Here is a 12,047-nt window from a genome sequence, read left to right as displayed (position 1 = left end):
ATTTATATTATACAAAGCTGCTTTTGAAAGCACTAACAAAGCCGGACGGTGGTGGTGCACACATTTAATCCCAGCACTCAGGAGGCAGAGCCAGACGGATCTCTGTGAGTTCGAGGCCAGCCTGGGCTACAGAGTGAGTTCCAGGAAAAGACGCAAAGCTACACAGAGAAACCCTGTCTCAAAAAAACAAAGAAAGAAAGAAAGAGAGAGAGAGAGAGAGAGAGAGAGAGAGAAAAAGAAAGAAAGAAAGAAAGAAAGAAAGAAAGAAAGAAAGAAAGAAAGAAAGAAAGAAAGAAAGAAAGAAAGGCACTAACAAAGTCAAATAATTATTCAACTGCCTTAGTGCTGTGCTAAGGTAGACATGTTAATATTCTGATCCCACCCCTTGGTGCCTCCCTGCCTGTAAAAGGAAAAACTCTTTCCTTTCCTCTCCCCTCTTCTGTTTTTCCCACGAGGTTCACACCCCTTGCCCTTCTGCCTCTCTCTATCTCTCTATTTCCCACCAAATAAAACTCTTTACTGAGGGCTGTCTGCATGGCATCTCTGTGTCTCACCCGCCGTGGGGCACCTTGGCTCTACCCACCAGGACCTCCCGCATACAATATCGTAACACGCATACTTGATCAGTCACACACATGGAACCCCACTGTTCACACAGGAGGAATTTTAAGTGATTGAAATGAGTTGCCCTTGAAGATAGAATCTTCCACATGAAAAACAAATATAGCACAACAGTCATTGCCTAAAGCTCAATGAATTGCAGTTATGTATTCAGTGATTGCTACATAGAATCTAAGAATTCACATCAACTAAACAGGAAGGATTGTAAATAATTTGAGTTTCCTTTTTCTGGAAGGTTCCATCTTTGCTTTCTGTCGTCATCAATCCTGAAATTCAGACACCTGCTACCAAATTTTGTCTCAGGCAAAAGAACCACCAAGGGCATAATCGGAATGTCTGGGCTGTAGACTTCTTCCATGTGCTTCCTGTTCTACCTTCTACAATGTCTCACATGATACAGTTTTCTATTAATCTGGGGTGTGGAACGCATCAGCCTGGAAACAGGTAGGAAGCACATTTTAGTCCTGGTCCGGTGGGAAATGAGCATGTGTGCACTTGGCCAATGAATTAGAGAGAATTTGTCAGTAGATTTCTGTATGGGTTTTTAATACAATGTGTATTAACAAAATACAGATTCCTCCTCCTCACTAAAAAAGTTATTCGATTAATAAACAGGAGGGATGTGACTGGGTAGATTTTTTGGTGAAAATAGCTTCATTCTGAGAGCTTGATATAAGGTATTATGGGTGTTTGCACATGCCGTGGCAGCACCCATTATAACAGACTGACGAGAGAGAAAAGGTAACTGAAGACAAGATCGACCTCTTGGTGGCTAGTGACCCCAAATAATAGGTATGGAAGTCAATTAGCACTTCAAGGGCTATGCCTTCTCCCTTTCACTTGCGTAAGTGTTGCTCAGATCCTCTGTAAGAATTTTTCTGGTCTCACATGCACAGGATGAAGTGGCAGTGTGTGAGACATGGTAATTGCCTTGCTATCTATCAAGTTCAAAACACAAACCCAGGTCACTGTGTGTTGTCCTTCAAATATAGCTTTTATGGCAGCAATCCAACCGCTTGCCCTTTGAAGGCTGGTCAGACTCTAGTGAGACACGGCGCAGTCCCATACTCGTTGACTTATTTAAGGTATTTAGCTAGAAATAAAAAGAATCATTTGAGATCTCCTTATCCCCCTTTTGTTGTGGTTTCTCTGCTATTATTAGTGTCAGCTTGGAGTTTTCCACCAACCACGGGCGTTCCTGGACGCTGCTCCACACTGAGTGCTTGCCTGAGATCTGTGCGGGTCCCCACCTCCCACATAGCACTGTCTACTCCTCTGAAAACTACAGTGGGTGAGTAAACACACTCCAAGGTTCCATTAAAAGGTTGAATCCATATTGTGCAATAAAAAACAATGAGTAATTTGAAGACTAGGCATTTTATATAATAGTTAAACAAACTGACTTCTTAAGAGTGGTATTATGAAAATAAATGCACAAATATTTTTGCTAAATCCTAGCATGACCACACTTTATTAGATCAGTTATCCTTTATGTGTGATACTTGTGTTATGCATATATGCCTCATGGTTATTGCTTTTTAAAAGATATTGTATTGCCAAAATACAGACTTAAAATGAGTAAAAGAAAGATAACTTTTTAAGTTAGACCTGGGTCAGATCTTACTCTGCTATGTGTAATGGTGGTCAGTTTCACTTTCCACGTAATTTAAGGTCCACCACACACCCTTTTGTGGACTAGTATAAAATTAAAGACGACTCTGTAAAGCTTTGCCAGCTTACAGAATAAGCACTCGTTACACAGTAAAATATTTACAAGGCCGGCAAAATGAAGACACAGACTGCACAGGTGAGGGTAAACACTTCCTTAATTGTGGCGTCGTGCATGCGCACAGACGCAGGAAACTCACAGGCGTGTAAGTTAATTCAGAAGACGGGAACACAGCTGCAAGGCTGATGCTGGGCTCAATTTCTTGCAGGTGGAACCGAGTCACGATTCCCCTCCCCAACGCGGCACTCACCCGAGACACCAGGATTCGCTGGAGACAAACAGGAGTAATCCTTGGGAACATGTGGGCAATTGATAATGGTTCGTGTCTGCGCCTGTCACAATCACAGGCCATTGATGTAGACTCTTCCTGGGCTTTTGTCAGTCAGCGCACACATCCCATTTCTAAGTCATGGTCTTGCGATTCATTAACCAGCCTTTCTTCCCTTCCTCCTTTGCATTCCGTTAGAAGCCCGCGGATGCACAATCAGAAAAAATAGGCTGTGTAGTCAGCAATATTAGATGCTGAAATGTTTCAACATACGTAATTTTAAAATGCTTAAATCCCTAAAATTCAAATTCACAGTTGATGACAAAGGATAGCCTAACATTTTCTTGAATTTTATGCAAAATTAGCATAAGTACCATGCTGCATGTATTAAAATAAGACCCATTCTTCTTAATAACTTCCATAACATCTGGGTCGCTTATCTTCTGGTTCCAGACATTACACAGAGAGGTGAACATTGTCTCTAAGATACTCAAGAAACCTACCCTGTTTTCATAAAATGGCATGAAAGAAATATTTGGATATCCATAAAAACTGTTGACTGGACTGTCGATCATTTCCACACAATTTAAAAGCCAGTATCACTGTGCTACAGTGTACATGTATGTGTGCAGTTAAGAGGCAATATTTTAAGCCATTAAGTTACATGGCTTTTACATTGTTATTAAACACCAATAGTGTTTGCTTGCTTATTTTGTCTTAACTTCTAGATAGATTTGTAGGACATATAAATTTGAGTAAAAGTTTATACTACAAGGAAGAAGAAGGGACCTGGAGAGGAAGACACAAAAGAATAGAAGGAAGGCAGAATGTCAGTGCTTAGGCAATTTAACATACCCCCTGACTTGGTTTGTCCTATTTTATAAAACCATAGTTTAATGCTGATTTTCCATGAACTTGTCTTCTCTTTCTTTCTTTCTTTGAATAATTTAAACTCTGAAAAACTAATTGCATAAGGTTCTTAAATTGAAGATAACTCCCAGGCAAGATAGCTTACCCATATGCCAACATGAAGTCTATGTGATCTATATAAGCCCATGATATTAAACCTAGTATATAAACTAAACTATCTGAGGTTTAATTTGTTAAAATAAAGTTTCTCCACTGGTAGAATATTTGCATAGTATTTTAATTACCACAGCTGCTAATGGGCTCCAGGGTACATACCCACTGGGCACTAGGATATGAATAGATTTTTCCTAGTGTCATTCTATTTAAGAGTTCTATAATGAATCTTTATTACTTTTAATAATCACAAAAGAAGTTGAAAAACTAGTAATAAAGTGAAGGGCAACTATGAGGAAATTAAGAGTATAATGAAACATATGTGTGCCTATGTGCAAGTGGCCCCAGTTTCCTAAAAACAAGCAATCCCAGCATGGTTTGGGTCAGGGAGTGTTTACTGACCACTGCTGACCACCCAGCACCATGTCTGAGTCTCATGGGAAAGTGCACATGGTGTGTGGCGGAGGCACAGTGAGGAAAGATTCCCTTCAGTTCCGTCCTGTATGAACCTCTCCAAGAACAGGCTCTGGCCCCAGAGTGTTCACAGGATAGGAAGAGGACCCACATGTCTCCCAGAAAGAACACCCCTGCCATCTCTCCCATTTAACTATCAAACCCTAGAATTACATCAAGGAAATCTAGAGAAAATGTGGAGAATTGTGTCATGGGAGATACATGGAGAAAAACATTAGCACAATGTCACAATTTCATTGAGCACTTCAGAAATAATCCTGAAAATATTGACAAAATGGAAAATCCTAGGGTAGGCTGTTTTTGTCTTTTTTTTACTTCTCTGACTATGTTGATGAAATAATGAAGTCAGGAGAGGATGATAATTGAGTGTAATTTTACTGTCTTTGAAAGCCTTATGCTATTGATGATTTTGTTTCAATGAATGCTTTTCAATCTATGATGTGGTGTTGAGGCCCCAGGCAGCATCCGGAGTAACTGCCTGTTCTGTCCCTCAGCACGTGGTGGATAGTGGAGCCTTCTGGAAGACAGGGCAGGAGAGTAGTGGTGGCTATGGTGATTACAGCCGCATGATGCAACACTTCCTGAACATGGCACAGCTACTCTTTTCTCTGAGAAAGGTCATCGTCCCACTTTATAGAATGGAGACAGTGAGGCTTAGTCAGGATAAATCATTCACCCAAAGTTTTCCGGGCAAAGCTAGAATGTAAACCCATGATTAGCTGATACCTACAGCCAACACTTTTAACCAGTGTGCTATCTAATCACTTCTAAGTAGGCAGTTTCCTTCAGCAAGAGATATTTGCATTGCAACTCCTTAGATTTTTCTGCACATACTAATTGGGTACAGGGATTATATGCTCCTGGGAGTTGAGGCCACAGCAAAATTTATTTTAAAGTAAATTGTTGGAGTATTTTGATGTGACTATAGGACAGAAAAGAATGTGATAATTTTTCATGCCTAAAACTGAGTACTGTAAACCCTTAGCAACCACTGCATCTCTGCTCCTAATTGGTTTTCTCCCATTATACTATTGGTTATTGATTATGCTTAGTATAAAATTCTTATATCTTTATTTGTATTAAAGTCTTACTACCTCAGATACAACCTTGTAGGCCTTTTCACTATGCAGAAGATTAGACTTTGAGTCTATACTATCACATTGTCAGTCAATCCAGCATTTAGTGGGGAGACTATACATTATGGAGAAAGCTTTGCTCAACAACAGATTCTTTTTTGTTTGTCTGTTTTGTTTTTGTTTTTTGAGACAGGGTTTCTCTTGTAGTCTTGGTGTCTGTCCTGGATCTCACTCTGTAGACCAGGCTGGCCTTGAACTCACAGAGATCTGTCTAGCTCTACCTCCCGAGTGCTGAGATTAAAGGCGTGTCCCACCACCACCCAGCTCAACAATAGATTCTTAATGTTGTTCCATATTTCCAGGGAAGAAGAACTAATATTTAGAAATATATAATGCTCATCCATGATATTGTATATTTTCTCTCAGGTAAGAATAGAAATTATAGTTGTGGTCTCTCCGCTTTGTGATGCATCAAATAGATCTTCTATTTCTCCCCGAAGGAGATACACATTACAGGACATCCAAAGCACAAGCACTAGCAATCTGTCTGTAATTGTTGGGGCAGAAGACATTGCAGTAAGGAATATAAATTACACAGCCCTGTTCCTGTGAGTACAAGCATTAAAATCTTCGAAGAATTATTTATGGAAATTAAAACAGATCCAGCATATTGTGCCTAAAAGCTCACACTGCCTCCTGGCTCCCTGCATGTCACCTCAGACACACACAACAGGCCGTGTTTCATGGGCATTGCTTTCTAAAATTATATTGGTAATTATGTCAACACCTTTTACATGACTTCTTTCTCCCTATAGTTTATATAGGTCCATCGTGTCTCAAATTCTGTTCTGGCAGAGGACAATGCACTCGACATGGTTGCAAGTAAGCATTTAAAAATTATGTTTGGTTGTCCCTTTATATATACACATTATGTATATATACATATATTGAGGCCATGAGCCATTTAAGTGTATTTAATATTCTTTTTTAGAATTTGAGTTATTCTTTAAAAACTAAAATCAGGTCACTCTATGTGGAATCACTCTGTGTGTGTGTGTGTGTGTGTGTGTGTGTGTGTGTGTGTGTGTGTGTGTGTGTGTGTGTGGTGTGATATGTGTATGTGAGGATGATGTATATATAAGGTGTATGTGCATGTGTTGAGCAAGGGAGTATATGCAAAAACAGGAGAAGATATAGCGTGTCCTCATTCTATTACTGTCTTGTCTGTCTCGTTCCTTTGAGATGGGGTCTCTCACTGAACCTAGGACCAGGCTAGCAGCCAGCCAGCCCCGCCTCTGCCTTCCACATCCCCTGGATTGTAGTCATGCATGGACCATACCTGGCTCCTACATGTGCTCCAGCAACTGGACTCGGGTCCTCATGCTCATACAACGAGCCCCCTTACCCACTGGTCCATCTCCCCAGTCCTCAAAATGAGATTTAAATGTAACTTAAAGTTACAATTTAAATTATGTAAATTTGTAAAATTGGTTGATAAATTTATATTGGGCTAAGTTGTAAAAGCTGTAGTATCCCTCATGTAAATTTGTAACAAATCCAAATCCCTCACAGCTGGATTGTTAGCTTTTCTGTGCATTTTATAGAACAATGGTGCTGACTATGAAGTATTAAGTAATATACTAATAGGGTAATATCCAGTTGCCACCAGTGAGTTGTGTTATATTAATCCCAAGAACAGATAGTCACATTTATTATGTCATTTCTGTATTAATATTTAATTCTAGATCTCTTGTAAATTCCTGAAGCCACAGGCCATCTTTGTCATAGAGATAAGTTCTCAACACCTCAAAAATAATTAATTAGGTAACTAATTAATGAATAGACAATTTACAAGAGAACTTTGAACCTGCATGTATAGAAATTATGAGACAATTGTAAACACTAGGATTAATGTGTCAGGTTAATTTCTAAGGCTGTATTTTATTGGATTCAATTAACAAAGAGATCACTCTGTACAATTAAATATTTTGTGAAGTATGTGAGGAATTGAAAATTTTCTATTTATACTTTAAAACTAAATATGAACATCCAATGTTTTTTATTGGAAGAGTCTTGTGTGCACCCAGAGGTGTGTGAGTTTTCAACTCTGTGTATGTTTGCACGCATGTGTGTAGAAGTCAGAGGACATATTGGGGTGTCATTCCTTAGGGACCATTCACCTTCATTTTCAAAACCAGGTCTCTCTCTCTCTCTCTCTCTCTCTCTCTCTCTCTCTCTCTCTCTCTCTCTCTCTCTCTCTCTCACTCTCTGTTTGTCTTTGTCTGTCTGACTCTGTGTCTGTCTGTGTGTGTTTGTCTCTCTCCCTCTTCCTCCCCTGTCCTTGGGTTTGAGGCTTCCCAGCTAGGCTACACATGCAAGCCCCATGTATATAGGGATCCTCCTGTCTCTGCCTCCCAAAGACTAGGATTTAAAGTGAGCACCATGATGCCCAGCTTTCATGTGGCTGTTGGGACCACACTCAGGTTCTTGTGCTTGTGAAGTGCACCTTTGCCAAGGGAGCCATCCCTGACTTTTGAGATAAACTCCTGTCCCAGAGTTGTTCATTAACTCTTTGAAACACCGGCTGTTTCCCTCAAATTGCTGTTTTTTTCTATTATCTATAATGAGGCCATCTTTTTTTAAATGCATTTCACATAAAATTAACACAAGAGAAATTTAAATTGTAGGTCTATGCTTTTAGAAACTTTTTTACATCAAAAATTGTCAGGAATAAACATCTTCTCTTTCTAAAGTTTTACTGAGTAGTTTGACAATTGGAAAATTGCTTTTCTCCATATTCTGGGGATATTTTATATAATAGTGATTACCTTAGTTCTTCAGTGGGTAGGCTAAATTTAACTACTGCCTCTTTTTCTGTGAATATACGGTTTATTGAGTTGGAACAAAAATTACACAGAAAAGAAATTTATATTCAGTATATTCTTTGGAAGCAAATCTTGAACTGGGGGCTTCCCCACTTAGCTCTAATCATCATTATCATTATTTTCTTCCCCACAACATTTTTTTCTGGCTTTTGTTCACCTTGAGGCTGAATTTCTAAACTGAGGTTCACTTAAGTATTACCCGTGTATCTCAACAGTGGGAGGTTTTTTCTGACATAGAGAGTGGATATGTGGCCACGTTTGGAGGTAGGCAGATGAACCAATAGTGGTCATGTTAGGAGTCTGATAGTTCCTGTCACTCCTAAGCTGCCAGTGTGATTGTTGGATAGCAAAGAATCTGCTGATTGTCTTTAAGCACAAATGGAGCCTCTGTTGGGATTCTGTCCCAGTTAGACAATCTTTTTAAAAGTAGACTTTCAGAACTATTTTATGGGAAGAGACTCCAATGTGCTCTGCATCTAAATGGCCACCCCTTTGTCCCAATCCAGTTTGAAGAGAACATAGTTAAGATGCACAAAGGTATATTTACCCTGAGATGCACTCTGCTAGACTTATTGGGAAACAATTCCAATTGCTTGCCATGGTAAATCACACTTACACTTCTTGTGCGTCCAACTTAGCTGATGTTTTCTAGTCTGTTTGGAAATTGCTTGGTGACTCAGAGGATGAATGTATCCATGAAATAACATGTGTAGAAGCTGAGGCTCATTAACATGAGCAGTAGATAGACATTTTCTGTCCTTCATTTTTCCCTAAAGCTGTTTGTGTTACCAAGAAAACCCTTGAACTTCATGCTGTATTAGTTCTCGGCATTTTAGGGACGAGCTTCTTTGTTACCTGACAAAAATAGTATGCTTGCAACACCAGAAAATACAATGTACATCAAATTTGGCTTTTTATTTCCACTTGATCTCACATTCCGTAGACCTTGTAGAAGGCCATTGTAGGCCTTGATTTCAGAAACACTGCCAGAGAGCATTCTCTGAGTTGAACCATAACATCTACAAATTAGGACACTACTGTGTGGGAAGGTTGTTTCAGATGTCAGGAAGTTTAAAGGCTTTAGTAAAAATGCACCTTCACCAAAGACACTGATTTCATTTTATAAGTCAAAACTATACTAAAGCTAACTAGAGTATAAAAAAAGTTTCCTACATTCAAATAATAATTCAGCTATGATAAATAAAGAAGTTTATTCATTGCTAGAAGATGGAGAGGGTACAGCAGATGAGGGGGTCCCTGCAGGTGTCACACAGGGAAGCAAACCCCGTAAAGAGATGAGAATGAAAACCCGGTGCAGATAAACTTTGTCAACATGGATCAGACTTCAGGGAGTCTAATGCCAGGGAATTCATTGTCAGCATCTTTAAACCAGAGTACAATTTGGAAAAATGTTTCCAGGCAACAAACAATCCAATTTCAGGTGCACAATAATGCTTAAGGTGTGACTATGTAGAAACTCTTGTATAAAGTATGTGTGACCATGAGGGTGGGTTCTATAGCCAAAAGGCCTAGAATCTAGTGTGGTCTCTGACTATAACATAGAGGTCAGCAGGCCATAAAGTACGTGTAACATCTCCACTAAGGATGGGTAATGGTCTAGGGGGCAAGAGTCTGGGATAATCATTCTGGGGAATGTGGGTGAGGTCTGCCTCTATAGCAAAAGGTGGGTGAGCAGATAGCAAGAAGGTCTCCAGGTCGTTAACAAAATCCACCCCCCTCCCCAGCCTTCTAGGCAAGAAAACAGGTATTGTATCTCCTCCATTGAGAAAAGGCCCCTGTGTGTTTAACATTCCTGGTTTTCCTTGCTGCTTCTCTGTGAGTGCAAGGACCTTTGTGCCCCCCAGCAGGCCACCTGGCATAAACACAGCTCATTCTCACTGGGCAGTCAGGCATTGGAGAGACAAGTTGCTCTTTCTTGAACCACTACTAAATTGGGAGCCATTGAGAAGCAGCAGTTCTACTGAGGACTTGAATCTAGGTCAGAGGTGTGCAGTTTCCCTTTATAATGCCAGACTAGGTATGAGATGCTTAAGGAAATACTTGTTTTCAAAGCCTCAAAATATGTAAAATAATTCCTTTCATAATGTTACATTTACCTTTGTCTTGGAGGAAACCCATTCTAGATATTTTATAAGAAGTGTTTTGTGTTGTTTCATAAAGTTTATGAGCATTATGAATAAAATCATATGTGCTTACAAGGATTTTAAGTTGTCAATGTGTGCAGATTTGGGCTCATTTTAGGTAAGTGCTAACATTGGTCAGAGGTAAATGCTGAATTGTTTTAATTGTAGCTTGTTACAGTAGGGCCCTTCAGAGATTAAATTCTCCTAGAATATGTACAGTCAATTGGCCCCTATCAAATTTTCAGATTCAGTATTCTCCAAAGACCAGTGAGGCTTGTTTACTGTTCACTCAATCCCTGGTCTCTGGCACCCAGACACACCAACAAGCTCATGAACGTCCAAAGGATGGACTGTCAAGCTCAACAGGCTCTAAAGGACCCATAGCTTGAGACTCACCTCCAGTTCATTTCTTTCAGGTGTGACCCAGGATTTTCTGGCCCAGCTTGTGAGATGGCATCCCAGACATTCCCAATGTTTATTTCTGAAAGCTTTGGCAGCTCCAGGCTTTCCTCTTACCATAACTTTTACTCTATCCGTGGTGCTGAAGTCAGTTTTGGTTGTGGTGTCTTAGCCAGTGGTAAGGCCCTGGTTTTCAACAAAGATGGGAGGCGGCAGCTAATCACATCCTTTCTGGACAGCTCACAGTCTCGGTGAGTGTGAATTGATTTTCAGTTGTGCTTTTTTCTTTTACCAGGTGGATTTATCTTCTCATCTTTAAATGGGCTAGAAGGATGCTTAGTTTATTTAGAATTAATTTGCTCTAGTTTTTAGTAAACTAGAAGATTCACCAGTGGCTTTGAGCTACTAATGACTGACAGTTTTTTAAAAAATATGAGATGTTCACATCAAAACTGTGTTCTTAAGCCAAAGGCTGGTTAATTATTCATGTAGTTTATTTATTTGACAGCTTGCAGGGGCTGATTAGATTTACTCTACATTGTCCCTTCCCCCAATGCCTGATAAATAATGCAGAAAAGGAATGATTGGCATTTTAAGTGTGTGTACACAAGTACATAGTATACAAATAGGCAAGAACATAGATTTATTTTATGGATACAGCTGTATATATAAAATACATACAAACCTCTTCACTTATCTTTACATCTCACAGTATAGTCACTTATATTTTATAAAACAGTGACTATAAACCTACAACTTTTGAGAAGTTCATTTAAATGTGTTTGAAATTCTTTGAAAACAAAACCTGTTTATCAATAAGAATGTTAATGTGCTGACTAATTATGAATGACTTCTGTCTAGGTTTCTCCAGTTCACACTGCGGCTGGGGAGCAGGTCTGTTCTGAGCACGTGCAGGGCCCCTGACCAGCCTGGGGAAGGAGTTCTACTGCATTATTCTTATGACAATGGGATAACATGGAAACTTCTGGAGCACTATTCATATCTCAGCTATCATGAGCCCAGGTATGTCAGGATACATTGACAAAGATGGGTAGTGTAGTATTTCCTTCCTGGGATGAATCACAATTCAGTTTTACAATTTTGCAGATGGCCAAATTGTATAAGACTGCATATTCTTCTGTTATAATGAACAATTGGTAAACCATATTTTTTAATCTATGTGTTCCAATGATTTCAATACTTCAAAGAAACATGTTCTTATATTTTGAAATGTGCATCTAAGGAAACTACTTTGGTGTTTAGGAAAGAAATATGACCAGTAGTGCTATGCTAAACTATAATATAAGCTATTAAAAATAATTTTTATATGATGCTTATTTACAAATACTGTTAATATTTGATAACATTTTGTTATAATAAATTACACATAAACATTATGATAATTCATTAAATCTGATAACCAATGTG

At 39.2% G+C, this 12,047-nt stretch overlaps 1 protein-coding gene across 2 annotated transcripts in view; it reads left to right on the top strand.

Annotated features, from left to right (window-relative positions):
* The window catches only part of Reln (reelin), a 461,223-nt gene that overhangs the window by 309,683 nt on the left and 139,493 nt on the right, over positions 1-12,047 (top strand). For both annotated transcript variants that reach the window (XM_076566340.1, XM_076566339.1), the window contains exons 14-19: positions 857-1,065; positions 1,784-1,912; positions 2,559-2,668; positions 6,007-6,073; positions 10,637-10,870; positions 11,481-11,642. In XM_076566340.1, the coding sequence (XP_076422455.1) occupies positions 857-1,065; positions 1,784-1,912; positions 2,559-2,668; positions 6,007-6,073; positions 10,637-10,870; positions 11,481-11,642 (911 nt within the window). The remainder of the gene's footprint in view (positions 1-856; positions 1,066-1,783; positions 1,913-2,558; positions 2,669-6,006; positions 6,074-10,636; positions 10,871-11,480; positions 11,643-12,047) is intronic.

This window comes from Peromyscus maniculatus, chromosome 3 (genome assembly GCF_049852395.1).
Source record: "Peromyscus maniculatus bairdii isolate BWxNUB_F1_BW_parent chromosome 3, HU_Pman_BW_mat_3.1, whole genome shotgun sequence".
Lineage (NCBI taxonomy): Eukaryota > Metazoa > Chordata > Mammalia > Rodentia > Cricetidae > Peromyscus > Peromyscus maniculatus.
This window is presented reverse-complemented; position numbering and strand designations above follow the sequence as displayed.